At 48.5% G+C, this 16,192-nt stretch overlaps 2 protein-coding genes across 2 annotated transcripts; one reads left to right on the forward strand and one right to left on the reverse strand.

The window, feature by feature from the left end:
• Positions 1-119: 119 nt before the first annotated feature.
• Positions 120-10,203, forward strand: C8R40DRAFT_1222149 (uncharacterized protein; the record flags this gene model as incomplete). The annotated part of the gene is made up of 30 exons (XM_046233274.1): positions 120-237; positions 337-1,155; positions 1,212-1,357; positions 1,450-1,806; positions 1,912-1,925; positions 2,146-2,174; positions 2,427-2,526; positions 2,681-2,859; positions 2,919-3,042; positions 3,152-3,288; positions 3,402-3,541; positions 3,657-3,907; positions 3,972-4,265; positions 4,375-4,435; positions 4,638-4,669; positions 4,753-4,875; positions 5,115-5,220; positions 5,294-5,736; positions 5,848-6,087; positions 6,146-6,165; positions 6,422-6,474; positions 6,508-6,565; positions 6,597-6,677; positions 6,733-7,009; positions 7,084-7,156; positions 7,211-7,338; positions 7,425-7,469; positions 7,775-8,268; positions 8,327-9,977; positions 10,059-10,203. The coding sequence occupies 30 exons, from the start codon at positions 120-122 to the stop codon at positions 10,201-10,203; spliced, it is 6,738 nt and encodes a 2,245-aa protein (XP_046089361.1).
• Positions 10,204-11,793: 1,590 nt separating this feature from the next.
• C8R40DRAFT_1067297 (uncharacterized protein) lies at positions 11,794-15,649 on the reverse strand (the record flags this gene model as incomplete). Its single annotated transcript, XM_046225889.1, has 15 exons — positions 11,794-12,008; positions 12,085-12,418; positions 12,473-12,532; positions 12,624-12,722; positions 12,866-13,121; positions 13,254-13,376; positions 13,423-13,660; positions 13,700-13,815; positions 14,072-14,187; positions 14,265-14,384; positions 14,527-14,742; positions 14,811-14,870; positions 14,927-14,952; positions 15,137-15,485; positions 15,608-15,649. 15 exons carry the CDS (start codon positions 15,647-15,649, stop codon positions 11,794-11,796), a joined length of 2,370 nt encoding a protein of 789 aa, XP_046089362.1.
• Between the last annotated feature and the right edge of the window lie 543 nt (positions 15,650-16,192).

Raw genomic sequence — 16,192 nt, forward strand, 5'->3', positions numbered from 1 at the left:
CAAATCCTTCGAGTTCAGTAAAGGCGCTCTCGATCTTTCCGGTCTCAAATATGTTGTCTTCGGAAACAAACCTACGAGCATTACAACGTCATCTCACAATACGTGGACATTGCACTCGAATGGACATTCGTGGCAAGGGTGACGACGATAGGAATATAGAAAAACACTACTTGGAACGGAAGGGTGGAATGTGTGAGGCTTTCGATACCGCCATGGGTGTTGAAGAGGGCCAGGGTGGTGATACCGCCGTCTTCGCTGCTTGAGTCCCACCCAGAAGAGAAGGTCTATCTTGGTATGTGAAAGCTTAATTTCGGCGTTCGATCATCCATTCCTCAGGTGAACCTTCTGCCCGTGCGCTTACGAAGACCAAGAGAGTCCACGACGCTAAAAATCCTTATCCAGCTCCTCTGACTGTTGCCCGCGAATTTCTCCAAGTCAAACTCAATATCGAGGGTTCTGGAATCACCTACCAACGTGGAGACCATGTCGGTGTCTGGCTATCCAACTCTGAACTCGAGGTCGACCGTCTTCTCGCTCTCGGTCTCTACGACAAAAGGGACAAGGCCATCAGCCTTGACTCGTTGGACCTTGCCTCGTCAAAGTTCCTTCCCCCCCCCACTACCTCTGCCACAGTCATTCGCCACGACATCAACATCAGCACTCTTGCTGGTCATCAAATGCTTGGCATGTTCACCAAATTCGCCCCAAATGCCCAAACTGAGGGGGTTTTAAAGGAGTTTAACACCAACAAGGAAGTCTACCATGAGATCGTCGTCAATGACTGCTTAAAAGCTGGCGAGGTTCTGCAGTTGCCGGTTCCTCCGAAGGAGGACCGAAACGGCTGCGACAACCCAGCGGACACATCTATGAAGCAAGTGCTTCCGGATCGCCCCAAACTAAAGCATACTCTAATCAAAGCCGAGACTCCCCTTACATCAGCTAAAATCTCGAAAATGCCGCACCAGCTCGATTTCAAACTTCAAGTCAAAATGCAGTACAAGTACCAGGCTGATGGAGACAAGAAATTGAGGCAGGACGCGGAGAGCAAGAAGATAGAAAGTGAGAAGAAAATACAGCTTCTTCCATTGGCTCAAAGACGGTACAAAAATCTGCATTTTTTGGACGATGCCCTCGCCAAGGAAGAGGAAGAACCTAGTGCCTTTACATCTGCATTGGAATTTCCGCTCATTCTATAACTTGTACCCTTTCAGACAGTACAAGAATCGAAGGAAAATGGAAAGAAACCCTCCGAGCAAAACCTACTCTCTCAGTCACTGTTCAAGGCGCCAGAGAGCTAGACCATGCACCCATCATAACTCGATTTCGTTCATCGAAAAACCAAGTCGTTGAAACCTCCGTATCACTCAAAGTCGAAGGCACCCAACTAGCTCGATCACATCCTTCCCGCACAGATCGTTAGAATGAAGACTTTGAAATCGCTCTGACAAGGCAAACGAAGTCGAAATTGCTGTTTACGACAAGCAGGTCGGTGGAACACATGCGGTTCCTATAAGTCTATTATGGATCCGCATCAGTGATCTTGTCGAAGCTTTGAGAAGGCAAAAGGTATTTATGGAGAGCGGACAAGGTGGCTGGGTTCCTGCTGGCGCTATGCATGGTGATGCTGGTCATTCAAACTCGGCGGACCTGAACATCCCTCTCAGCTTTGGCGCTGCTCCTCCTGGTGGCTTTGGTCCTCAGGGACGCATGGGAGATGGTATACCACAGCAACCATCCGAAGGTATCGAGGCATGGTTTGCAGTCGAGCCTGCAGGTGCTATTCTCTTGCACTTAGAACTTTGGTGGGTCTGTCGCAAACGTGTCATCTTCATACGTGGACGCTCATCGACAAATAATCAGTCAACGAAAACGTCTGAAAACGCCAGATCGATGCACCTCTCGGCGGTGTAGGTCGTTAAGGCATTGTGCGTAAACGGAAGGGCGAAGTGCATGTGATGAGCAGGCACAAGTTTTTTCAAAAGCAGTTACATCAGCTCATGCTCTGCGCCTTTTGTAGCGACTTCTCACTCAATGCCACGGGTTACTAGTGCGAAGATTGCCATTACACATGTCATAAGAAGTGCCATGAAAACTTCCGCTTGGTCGTCAGAACGCACGAAAATGTTCTGAATGCGACCTAACTAGCCATGCGCACCTCGTTCCGGGCTTTTGTGGTATGTCGATGGAGAGCGCAAATACTCTTCGACTGGACATGCGGGATATTAATTTGTATATCTTGTTTCTCATTGCGATTTGCTCTCAATGGGCTTGTTGGAATCATATTCACCCTCGCTACCCGGTTATATAAGCTGCAGAGGCTACGGTGGCCATTTGATGGTTCGCTCACCGTCCCCTGTGTCCTCAAAGTAAGTGTTGGGATTTTTTAAATATCTTGTTCGTTTCTGATCGCGTTTACCTCTAAATAGGCTTACTGGACTCGTATTCACCCTCGCTACCCGGCTATATAAGCTGCAGAGGCTACGGTAGCCTTTGGATGGTTCGCTCACCGACCCCTGCATCCTCAAAGTAAGTGCTAGAATTTTCTTCATATCTTGTTGATTATCTGGACTACGCAGCTTCTGCGTTTTATAATGATGAAATCCTGGAATACTGTCCGAATCCAACCCCTACTTCTGCCGGAATTATCTATCTAACATTCGCCCACACCTCCATACCCAAGTTCACCTCTGCCCTCGGCATCCCCAATTTCAACATACTTTCAGAAGGAAAGAAGGACAGATGATGAGCTGGAGACTTTATATGATGAGATCTGGATAGGAAATGGCGCTAGAGGGTTGAGAAACTTCGAGAACGCACCAGGCGTTGAGGCGATGGCTATGGAGCAAGCCCGAGCTCCCCGTCCAGCAGGGCCAGCTTATACTTTGCTTCTCCGACTTTAACAACGTCATATTCATTAGTAAATTCGACTTCTTTGTGGATTCGCAACTCCATCGTCCATACCCCGACCTCCCTCGCTTCCAGGTTCATCTCTAGCGTATTCACCTACTCTGAGGAGTTCATGTCCTCTGCATTTGCCTCCCGGTGCTTACGGCCCCACTTCAGCGACGATGAAGGCCTCCCTCCCTATGATCTGCCTCAGTCCCAGCTCATTCCGCAGCGGCCTCTAAATTTCGAAATTCGGTGGCCTTAGGCTCCGACAGCTGGAGCACTCCCACTCTGGATTCGCCATCATCAGCACGAGGGCATCAGCTATCTACCGCTCCAGGAGCTTCCAGTGTAGCAAGCCCAGCATTTTCGAATATTTCTCCGGCGGCGTGTTTCGAATCGGTTTATGGGGTACCGCCTAAAGCCGGTGGACTAGTACCTCCTCCTTCTCCGTTGGGTCTTGTCCTGCACCTCTCCCGGGTGATGTCTCACTGACTGCCCTGTTTTTTCCCCAGATAATGATAATTACTACCTCCATTCTGGTGACGACGAATGGCTCAACACTATATGGCTGAACTACACCTTGGCCGTAACTTTCATCGAGGGTAAGGTTGACAACTCCGGCCTCCCGAACGTGAATGGGCTAAGAGATTGGGTGAGGTAAGGAGACGGAGGACATAATTCCGAAGGAAACGCAATTTTGTATAAGGCAGGTGTCTTTCTTGTGACGTCTTTTCCCTGCTGTAACCTTCTATCGTCTTCCACACCAGGTTCTCATAATAGCGACTTATATCCTATGCCCGCCACACCACTCTCTCCCTCGCCTATTCTGCGAACGTCTCTGCCTTCAACCCACATTCAACTCCGCCTTTTGGATGCCTAAGGTTGGAATGTACAGGGACAACACTTCGAAAACCCTCACTCCGCAGGATGGAAACTCATCAGCGGTCTTGTTCAACGTGGCGTTGAATGATACTTGGAAGGGGTTGGTTAACGAGGGCCTAGAGAAAAACTTGGACCTGTACCGCCCGAATCGCCGGATACGATCTCGCCATTCATCGGTACCTGACAATTGATATTTCAAGAGGAGTCGCTGCTCTGGATACCGACTCTTTCATAGCTGCAAGCACACTATGTCACAGGATGGGGAATGCGGAGAAAGAGGAGAGGGAGGAGCAGAGTGAACAGAGCGGGCCGAATATGAGGAGGCAAGTGATCGTATCATTGGCAAAGAAGGAAAGGAAGGCAATGACGCGAAGGAGGGAACCGGCGGCGTCGTTGGTTCTGGTGCGGAGAATTTCTATGAGTTCTATTCTCGGTGTCAACATCGGGGCAGCAAGAGCAGTCGGTGGTCTTTTTTTAATGCTCGCGGAGGTGGTGTAGATGATCCATGCCCGTGGTCTGACGCCGAGCCATGCACGAGGGTAGGCGGGGGAGGCATGTTGATATAGTATGCGGATCCACTAACTATGCCTTTTGGTGTTTCAGATGGTTTGAGGCTGGAAAACTGAACAACAGCAACGTAAAGAGAGAGAATGCAGCAATGAAGGTAAGGAAACCTAGGATTCACTCAAATTCATTTGCTGATCATCCTTTCTAGGTTGGGCAATGACCACGGTTAGTCCGCCCATCGAGCTTAATCAGTTCCCTACCAGTGAAGGGCAATGATATTTATGCAATTCGATTATCCTGTCTGTGCTTTTTCCGCTGATTCGTGGTCCAACCAATACTAATACATATGTACAAACCAGCCTACACCACCCAACAGTAGTTATAGGATGAAGTGAGCTAGTTTCACTGTGCTGAACTGAGCTCTTTTCTAAAACTTTTTACTCTATGCACCACATAATCACATGCCCTGTAAAGATGCCCTAGAGCGGACGCTGAAGTTGCTGCCCTTTGTTACACACCATCAAAATGGTTGCTGGCCCATGAGGAACGTGGCCTGCCAGCTCTGGCTCTGGGTTCTGGTGTCATTCATGACCAACGGTACGTTGCTCTATGCCGGAGGCTCCGGAAAGACGGCTGGTATTTATGCCTGGGCGCTAGCTGAATTACCCGGAGCCCTCCGTCAGTAGCCTACGTTTTTCTTAACTCACGCCTCATTTACCCGCCGCTTCATTTGTTTTGCTGAACGCGTTGGCAGTTGCAGCCCCCGACTGGACCTAGAACGGCACGTCAACCTATTCTGAGCTTGGATACGCCTTTGTAACTGTTTGTTTGAGCAGACTCGCTCAGGGAGAGCATTTGCCGACTGGACTGGACTTCCAATTAGGGCTGCCGATGGCTTTAACCTACAGGACACCATTTGAGCTGCAGAACTGGCCCGGGATGGTATTCGACCCGACTTCGTGGATTCCCCTCATCCCCCTCCTCCCTTCAGCCCCTCCGCCTCCCCACCTGCTAGTCCTTTGTCCACCCCGTCAGGCCTCCCCATGCCCGCCCTAGCCGAAGCCCCTATTCTGGCTCCCAGCATGCTCCGCTGGATCCTACCCCCTCCCGCCCAGGCTCGTCGAGGTCGTCAGGCAAGCGAAAGGCGTCCTTCGTAGATGTCCCTAGCGCTAGGGCTCGAAAGCGTCCACGGGCCCCTCAACCGCCGCCTGCTTCGCCAGTTCGATGGCTAAGCCTCCTTCAAATCAATCTTGACAGCATGCAAAGCGGAGGGCTAGAAGGCAGCGAGCCAAGGGCGGAGCCTTCGGGTACCAGCCGAAGTTCAGCCATGCCCAGAATGCCAGCTCAATCTACGCCGGCCTTCACCTCAGCGATATGCTTGGCAGCACCTCCGGGTACCTCGGTAAAGAGCGGGTTGATCCCGACCGTCGCGACAGCATTTGGTCACTGGATCAGATGGTAGGCGAAGGTTCCACCCATGGGTTGAAGCTCATCAAGGTCGACCTCACTAATCCGGGCATAGCATTTTGTGTCCCAGCCTGATTTTTCAACCTATGGTGCTATGAACAGCTGCCCAATGCCCCTTGTTAACAACGACCTTGTGTACGGGGTTGTCGTTCCTCCTCCGAAGGGCGCTGATGGAAAGGTGGACCCCTCCTTCATGGAGGCTGCAGGGTTGGCTGCAAAGAAGCTTGATGAGGTTAGGCCAGAGCTCTTTAAATCAAGTAGGAAAAACTTCACGGATGAGGATCATCGCCGTGGTCAATTTCCTGTGAAGGCTCAGGCATCTCTTTTGGAGGCGGTCAAAAGGTAGGGTGTTGTTTTTGCGATCTAATGAAAAATTGCTTATGGATGGACACTTCACGAGATCCAGTCAGACTCGACAGAGTAAGTTTTCCCTCACATCAAATATCTTCGGCTCTGACTAGGCATTTTAGTGTTGAAACTTCTTCTGTTATATTTGTCTCCCTTCCCGGACAAGCATCACAATCTTTCAATTAGCACCGAATGGAATTTACTGCTCTTAGACACATTCTCGCCATCGTAAATGCCATCATTGATTGTCTCATATCAGTTACTGGGGAATTGCCTTCGCCATTTCCCGCCACATTCTGAATGTCAAACGAATCCACCACCTGTACAGATTTCCACTATTACACCAGTGATGATCTCACCTTACAGGCTCTACAACCCCTAGTGTGTTTTCTTCTACATCGCCGCCTTCTCCAGAACTGGGCATCGCGATCTTTTACCGGTACCCCCGAAGTACAGTTCAATTGTTTCACAGGTGCCTCGTTTTTGACGTTTGGCCTTCAAAGTGGCGCCGTTGCTCTATATCTCTCCGGTTCGGCATAAACGTTTCCCTGAGGATTCCGCGATAAAGAATCCAGTGAGCACGAGTAAGCTAAAGACCACCAAATGCAAGTCTGTCTCATTGTAGAGCACGTACACCAGCGCTACCCTATAGCCGGGCGATATTCACTTCAAGTCCTGGATCCATTATCTCTATCTCCCGCGAGGCTTTCACTATTCCTCAATCCGAATTCTCCGTCAAACTCCATGCAAAGAATAGCGTCGTCTCTCCTTATCCTGGTAAACTCATGCCTGCCCCGGCGCACCGGGGTGAATTTAACAATGGTGTTGCTGCAGCGCCCAGAATATCCTCTTCGGCGAAGAGCGTGGACAGTTCATGGATGGTATTCAACAAGCCCTCTGAAGTGACCGCAGAGTAGTATGCAGTATCCTGGGTGGACTCTGACTTACGAGTCGTTGAAAGAAACGTTAACATGACGTTTGACCCCCAAGCATGACTCTATATCGATTGGTGTTTTGCTCGGGTCAACAGCGGCGAATGTGGGTAATGGGAATCATCCGCATGGTACGTTGCTCAATCATTATCCTCATTTCTACACTCGCTGATCATACCTACCAGCCTGACGGTATCTTCTACTTCCCGCGTTGTATACATTCGCTCACGAACAAACGCTTAGAGCTTTCTGGCATTCAGACTCCATCCTCTGCGAATAACGTTCTGCCCCGGGAGGAACTCAATGATTTGGCGTAAGTATGGATGCGAAGTCTTTTACTAAGTAATTATTCATCCCTACGTATTCTACATAATTGCTCGATCGAATTACTGCCATTAGTTATGCAAACAGCTGCAAGAGCCTTTTCTCAAAAAGTCACTACGCGTAAGTCATCCACTATTGCTGAATAATTATCTGTCACGGATCAATTTCTTTCACACCAAGTCACATATGTACCTTTCGATTCCATAAGACGGAAAATAAAACGAGACTTTTATGAATTTTTCTTACGGGAAGTCATCCACTCATCCACCATATTTCTTTCTCGCCCAATCTGGAATACTAAAAAATCCAAGTCAAGGGGTGTTTCTGATGGCCTCTGAAATCAATATAGCAAGCTCTGAAGGGTCGGCGGAAAAAAAGTTTGTCCCTGACTGAATAATTGAGGCAATTGCGCTAATTCTTTATAGTTCACGAACTCAGGCAGAATCAGATAACTTTGCTCGCAGTCGGACGGTGATGACGATGCTCTCTGGCTTTGCCAACGAATGTATGACTGAATGGGGCTTTTATTTTGGAATGTCACAGGAATTGGTAACTCTCAAAATCGAGAACGTGGCCCTTAGAAATGAGAATACAACCCTTAGAGCGGGAAATGCAGCATTGAGGAATACCAAGTCTTCTATGGAAACCAGCATGAAGGAACTTTGGCAAGATAACGAGATCCTTGACCGTACATTGAAGAGTATTGGCCCGGAGCGAGACTTCTATAAGGACAGAGCAGATCGCTATCATGCATTATTCGCTGCATCCCCTGAAGCACTTCCTGCTGTCTGTCATGATCTTCAGCAGGAGGTCGAACGATTACGAAGACAGTATGCAGCTCTCACATCGACTATCGAAAGATTTGTCAACGACGGGTTAGCTCTCGGAGTACTTTTGAAAAGCGATAACAGTCCCGACGGTATGTAGATACTACTCGCTCAATCACTCAGTACTGCTTTACTGATTTTGCTGATTAGACATGTCGCTCAATGTCGACTACCAACGACCTCCGCAAGCCCGAGCGGCGGCTCCCTCAAATGTTGATCAGAACATGTACCAACAGCAACCTTATATGAACAACCGTTCTCTAATAATATCTGATACCAGTCATCAATCAACCGGATCAGTTCATCTAACTTCCCAAACAGCATCACGGCCACAGACCTTTGCGCATAGAACCTCGAATAATGCTTCTGAAGTTATGTCTCTTGCCAACCAACGCCGACATTCTGTTCCGTCTATCTCGCCATTCGCTCATGAGCGTCCTGTCATCGGTATCTCGATGCCAGGCCAAGTGTTACAGGCCCAGTATAACGCGAACGCTCCGCAATCGAACCGTGTTCCTGCCCAGGTTGGCATTCACTCTCATTCTCAGCCTCAGCCTCGTTCCCAGCCTTCCACAACCTGCCCGTACCCTTCTCCCACGATCACTCATCCACAACGTTCCGCATCCTCGCCTCACCCTTCGTCTCAAGTACAAATTATCTCGCAGGGCCATCCTACACCTTTTGAAAACTGTTCGTCTCGTTCGAAAATCCCTCTTAGCCATTCTGTTCCTTCGAACATCCAATCTACCCAATTACGAATGAACCGGCAGAGCCATTCTGCACCTCTCAAAACCCAATCTTCTCGTTCATCTGTTCCTCCACATAATCGACTATCACCAATGATTCCGCTGGAACATACTGCATCTCTCGAGACTCAATTATCTCGTCCATCGACTCCTCATTCTTATCCGGTTCCTGCAAATAATCAATCCATACGCTCGTATGCTTCTTCGAACAGAGTATCGCCTTCGCAAAGCGCACAAAATCCTCGCATCTTCAGTAACGTCCATCAGTCCAATCCCTCTACGGTGCTGCAGTCTGTATCTCGCATGGGCCCGCCTAGCACCGTTGTATATCACACGCCTGTTCCAGTGTCCTCTTCCAGCGATGTACATATAGCGGCGCAAGTCCACGACGTACAGATTGATGACAAGAAGCCTATCCAAGGACCAGCTCCACCAACTCCTCCTCAGTTGGATATATCGCTTAGTTCCGATCAGGAACAGTATCCGACGTTACCATCCCCCCCTCTTATTCGAACACTACTAAAACGCGCGCCGAGTATCAATGAGGGTGTCTCTTTAAGTCCTTCCAAGCGTATGCGTCTAGATAGAAAAGAACCGACGGCTCTCGTTCACTCCGCTAAGGCCCCTACCGTGCCACGGGGTGTTGAACCCATGGTCCAGGATGTTGTACCTTCGCCTCATTTGAATCAACTGGTAGCTGGGAACATAATTTTCCAATCCCCAAATTTGGGGTTTGCTGGAATCACAGAGAAGGATCAGCTGGTCTCTCCTTTGAATGCCCTTGCATTGGTTGAGCCTCACCTAGAAAACGTGGAGGACCCACAAAGCAACTTGATGTCGGATAATCCTTCTGGCACAATGATTTCAAACGTAGGAAGTTGTCAAACGGTCAACAATGGGGAAGCAGAGGGGTCAGAAGTCAATGAAGCGGGAAGGGATAAAGAGGGTAAAGAGGATGGGGACGAAGATGAGGATGAGACGAGTTGTGCAGAGAAGGAAGCACTGGGAGAGGTTTTAAAATTAGAACATTCAGGCAACATATGCAAGTTGTGTCGGTGAGTTGTCCCTGAATCATCTGTATATATATATGCCCAATGTGCCCTTTGCTGACTACACCATAGTTCACGGCATGACAGGTACCCAGACAAGTATACTGACGCTGCATTTGATCGCGATACTCCCACCTCGGTACTTGTCAGCCACTTTACCACTGTGCATCCAGCAGCATGGAGTCGACTTCGCGGCTCTTCAGTCCCAACGTTGACTCCGACCGCCGCCTGATTTCTCTCGCGACCAAGAGTATTGTGCTTTTTCAAACATGCATTAGACTCGCTCGTTTCCCCATTCCATGTTAGATTTTGCATGTTCGTTTCCTCCTTCGACTGGAAATATCACAATTCTTCTTGAATCAACAATTTTTGGGTTCATATTAAGGAATATATTTTTTTTTTGAACTCTTCATTAACCGCAAGTAAGTAAGGCTATAGTACTAAGGCGCGGGAAGGTGCGACGGCCAGTTGTTTGGTCATCGTCCACCTCCATTCCTCATGTCCTGGTCATGGTATGGGTCTATGTGGGTTGGTATAGTCATATGGATGTGTAGTGTGTATGTAATTGGGGAAGATGTTGTGTGCTCGACCATATGTGTATAGGTCTTGAGATATAAGGATAAATAATTAGTATGCTCCACCCATAGCTGGGTTTTGCATGTCACAATGATTAGGGCTCGGTCCCTTCGTCGGTGGACTCAATTGTCTCTTCACGCCAGTCGGCCTCCAAAGTTACGTTTTCTTCTTCCATTTCATGAGATGTGATTTCCTCCCAGATCCCCAGTGGCGTATAGCTGGGCTCAGTGGGTGTTGTTCGAGGTCTACCTGTCCTGGTGAATGCTCCGCTATCGTCAAGGAACTCAGTTAGGGTTTCAATGCCCTCGCTCATTCCCAGTATGTCCTTCAGGCAGATGTCTTCAGAAGCCTTTTGCAGCTATATGTGTTCACAAGTCTGCAATTCTTCGCCACATGGGCAGTTAACATTCTCATTAGGTACAAACTGTGAGTAGTACTCACCTATGTATGCATGTCCTGTCCGACTCGGACATTGCATCAGACGTCCAAATAATTCTCTTGGTGTGTCTTTCAGTCGTGCTGTGGGCTTGAGAGAGGGTGGGATTTGGTTGGCAATCGCAAAACGACCTTGAACAGGCCGTGCTTCCCACAACTTTTTCCATTCCCTTTCAGCCCGTACCTTGTTCATCCGTCGGGCATTGGAGAGTGATCTATTCCACACCGCCTCATTTTTCTGTTCCGTTCCTGCCTTTAGCAAGGAAGTCTGCGTGCTCATTTCCCTGGATGCCTAGATGACTGGGTACCCATGCTACTTCCACTGTGTGTGATGGGTCAGAGTCCAGGAAATCCACTACTTTGTAGTAGAAATTAGAGCAGTATATTTGCCCTGGTGTGGGTGACGTATTAGACTCGAAACAGTCTGCTGCTGAGAAGCGAGCGATATGCGGAATCACTTTCTCGGCAGAGAGACTGGAACTTAATCCGGCACTTTTGGCAGGTCGGGTTTTTATCACGTCCTTCTTTTGACTTCAACAAAATTTCGAAAATAGGTGTGTCCTCAACATCAGTATTAGAAAAATGTAAATAGAGAGAAAGTCGACGTCGGACTGCGTTCGCCGCCCTTCTGCAATCCAGACCCACTCTCGATAGAGATAACGATAACATCGACTCCATTATTCAGCGTTGCCTTTAATTCTTGTAGGGACGATGAGACTGTAGACGGATGCAAGGGTAGCCGGAGTGGCGGAAAGAGCGGATACGCTGGTGTGAAAATGAACATCGAAGTCCAAGCTGTCTTCATCATCTTTTAATCCGAGTTGGAACCGTAATCCAACACGAGACTTGACGCGTTACTCTGGAGGACAGGCGGAGGGGGTTGTGGTACGGGTGAAGTCGCAGAGGACTGAGGGTCCGTATTACGCCGCGTTCGAGCCTTTAGCTGAACGCTAATCATTCTCTGTTTACCTCGATGAGGAAGTGGATCACTGGAGTAATAAACTCTCTCGGAAGAATCGAGTATATCTAAACCATCAGAGATAACATGCTTGTCCTCGACGGAGAACAAGATAGAGGGATTGATGGATGGTGGCGTTGCTACCTGGGTCTGGGGGCATGGACGTATGCTTTTGTTGACCAAATTGAATCGCAGGGTGGTCGGGAGTAGAAATTTCAATCCCTGCTCTGGAACTACGGCTAAGCCCAGAATAAAGGCCAGGCTCCATTCCAGAATTCAGTTGATCACCGGCCTCTGGGATCCCAAGGCTAGGAATTAACCACTCCCCAACGTCAACTCCTCTATGATCGCCATGGACGCTGGAATTGCGGTTGGTTATTTCGTGACCAATCCCTACGTCACGTCTTGGCATATTCAGGAAACCATTCAAAGATCCGTTTGACTGAGGTTGAGGTAAAGTATTACCCGTAGCAATGGTCTATGTAGCAGTAAGGAGTCCGGAGTCGAAAAGTCGAGGGAAACGATGACATACCTGACCAGGACGCTGCAGCTGCAACATTTCAATGTCGTCTTTCGCCTGCTGAGGATCGTTCTGCAATAACACCAAAAATTTCTCAGCAGCCATCACAATGCGTGTCTGGTTCGTCATGACCTCTCTGTCCGATGGTGGCCTCTGCTTCTACTCCCGATTCTGCGCCATCTCCAAGAAAAGGATTGCCGACGACCGCAATAGGTGGAGGGGAAGTCAATCCAGGTATGTGCGCATTAGTTTGCGTAGAGGTCTGGACGTAAGCGTGAGGAGAGTAAAACTGGTGAATATGTCCGTTTTGATTCCCTTGTGAGCTTGGGATCTTGACAAGGTTATTAGAAACCTGAGGACCTCCGAATCTCATACTAAGACCTGAGGCTGAAACAGCCGACGTACGCAAAAACAATTCATGTTGCCCAACACTATCTGGGATAAGATGATTTCGCGAGCTTTATACAGAATTTGAGCATGGTACGCGTCCTGATGAGTATGTGAAACATGTCCATGATACCGAGTCGTACTGGAATTGGCGAGCACAGTGGAAGGACGAGGTTTCGCAGGACGACCTCGTTTAACGTGAGGTTTGACTCCATCGTCGAAAGCCTTTCGTTTCCCGAGCGCCTTCTCCGATAAACCAGGGGGATTCAGCAATCTTGCATCAGGTTGAATTGAGGATTGCTAAGCCTTTACTGGGAGTGAATGACACTCGACAGAATTACGAGGTTCTGGTTGAGAATAGCTTTTTCGCAAGGACTGAGCCGATAACGAGGAGGAGGACACTGACTGGGTCGAGATTGGTTCGGAGAAAGAGATTGGCACCGAGACTGACGGGTAAGACGCAGACGACGTGGAGAGGGATTCGTAAGTACTTCCAGAGTCAGCATATTGAGCTACAACATTTGGGGAGCTAGAAGGTTTTTTCCGGAATTTGATATCTTTCAAGAAAAGATGACTTTGGGGGTCCTGCGAAAACTGATGAGAGCGCTCTCCGGGGAATTCCATGTGGTTGAGTTGTTGGTTTCGAGTTTGGGCTTGTAAGAGGCATGGCAATCTTCCCAGTGTCGACGGAAGGATATGACGACGACGCTTGCACTTTATGAACCTCTGACAGGTCCAGGTACGGAAGATCATCTTCATCGTCTGTCTCATCTCCAGGAAACTCTGCATCCGAGTTTTGAACAATCCAATACCCTGCCAAAGTTTCAGGAGGAAAAATGGAGGCAAACATACGCTCTACCCACCCTGAATTTCTTTTTGAAAAGGATAACATCCTATCCTTCCGCTTCCAATTCTTGGATTTCGCCTTGTCGATGGTTCTTCGCTCCAATATGACGCGTATCAGAATTCTTGACCAGCAACATCCGATGGTCACGCCTTTTCTGTTTAGAGGAGGAATTGGGTATGGTGGACTCGTGCGCATTCTTCAACCAACTCGCCCCGAAAATGAAATCCATGTGCCTGCTACAAAGAGCCGCACGTAACTATCACCGTCCTCGCGCGTCTTGTCAGTTGGCATTATGTTGCCTGGGATATAGAAAATCTTCGTCGTCGTCGAGTTTTGACTGACCACTATGGAGACAGAACTGTTGCCAGACGAATCACGATGGCGCCGCGACGGTAGATGGGTTCAACTTGGCCTTTTTGCGAGGCAGGTGAACACCGTCAAATAGAGTCTGGACTTTGTTTCTGTTTACGACGAACGACAGGTCGAGGTTTGTCTATGAATGCCCCAATGTAGTTGTCCTCTGCGTTATGTATCATGGAAGCGTTCAAAGCATCCTGAAGGTTTGTGTACTGCATTGTAGTATTGTTTTGATGATGATGATGGAAGCGCAGAAATAGAGGGAGCAGAAACGTTTGGCCTAGGAGGTGCTTTCTTGTGATGCGACCCGAATGGTGGAGGCGATGGGGAATCCTGGAATAGGACAGATGGAGAGCTGAACTTAGTAATCTTTTCCAGGACTTTCGGATGTGGTTTTAAATAATGGGCATGAGTGGTGTCTCTAGGAAGAAGAGAGGCTTGGATATGGGAGAGAAAGATGTGAGTGTGCCGGTACCATGGTAGGATTCGGGGTCAAAATTTTCGCCTGGTTCTTGTTGATGGTAGTCTGCTGTCGCAGGGGCGAGTGCGTGCTAGTTGATGATTTGGCGGACTCTCTAGGGGAGAAAAGAGAAGCACCCATCCAATGAAGATGATGGCGAATGGGGAGAGATGGACTCCCGACGAGGAGAAGTAGAGAGACTACTGTTGATGCTTTCAGACATATTCGTAGCTTAGATGTAGGATGAATGATTCAATGGACAATAAAGCAATAAAGGTCATGACAGTGGTAGAACTCACTACAGCCGTCTCGGTATCGGCGTCTACACTTTCGGCCTCTTTATCAACCGCACCGAGATTCTAAAACAAATGAGATTAGCTACTCAGACACTCACAATGATATATGGAAGTCATACCGGAATATTTGCACATTTTTCTAACGCTGAAACGGCTCAGACGACAATACATCCTGATGAATTAGAAGCTGCTTCAAAGCGGCGACCTTTAAAGACGTGCATTCGGAAGTAGATTCATTCTGGGAGACAGATTGAGATGAATCACCCGGGGAAGACGTTTTGGACGCCGAACCTGGCCGAAACAAGCCCTCCACGCAAGACTTCCCTAACCCAAACGGTTTTGAATGCCCGATGGACCATCGAAACGCGCGGCAAGAAGCGAGAGAGATCGAGGCTGGGAACTGGGGGTGAATGCGCCAGATGATTGTTCGAATGCTTCCTCCATCACCTCATATAGCTGCTCGTCTTTCGTCTTCAAGCTTCGATCTAGTTTATCCAAGTCGGTAAAATCCACACTAACGTGACTGTGAATGAAGGACGCGACCGCCCTGCCAGTTTGAGTGGGCCAGAAATCCTTGAAAGTACCCTTGCACTTCGTAAAATCCTCCTTGTGATTCGGGTAATCACGCTTGACATTCTGCCAATGTCGGCCTGCTTGCTCAGATAGCCCTAACAGGTCCTAACGTGGAATTTCCCATTTAACCGGCGTTACAACATAGCATACGATTGGGGAATTCAATCACACTCAAATGAAATTCGAGTTGCTAGGATTTAAGATGTGTCTAGTAACCGTCTGAACACTCCCATTGTCTTCTCGGGCTCATCCCAATGCTTCTGATACATAGTATGATATATCAGCGTAAGCCTTCCCTGGAAATCAAGAATCACTCACGAAATGGTTCACGCCATTTATAATCATAAATCGTATGAACTTTCCCTTAAGGTCATCCAGACGAACGAGTAAGATTTATCCCCGATAACGTCCCATACCGTCACCATAGTCTACAGTGCAGATTGATCCGTAGTTATCAAAGCACGCCTCCAAGTAAGTCTTTCGGAGTTGATGTTGGAGGACCTTTGAAAAGTACAAATTAACCCGTGAGCGCGGGCTCTGCATGTACCATGGTTTTGTCAAAACAAGTAAACAATTTTAGAGCAGATTTGTGGCTCACCTAACATAATATGGGCACGTAGATACTGTCCAACACGATCTCGCATCCCGTTAGAGACCAACGAGGAGTTTACGTTCGCGATCGCCGAAAGGGAAAAAGTGACCCCAAAAGACCAGCCAACGATAGCCAGTCCACCTTTCCGGGTCTTCTCATCACCATCCACCTTCTGACTGTTGTCTTGAACCGGAGGAATTCTAGAACATTGAATAAAGCG

This window comes from Lentinula edodes (assembly GCF_021015755.1).
Source record: "Lentinula edodes strain Le(Bin) 0899 ss11 chromosome Unknown C8R40scaffold_7, whole genome shotgun sequence".
Classification (NCBI taxonomy): Eukaryota; Fungi; Basidiomycota; class Agaricomycetes; order Agaricales; family Omphalotaceae; genus Lentinula; species Lentinula edodes.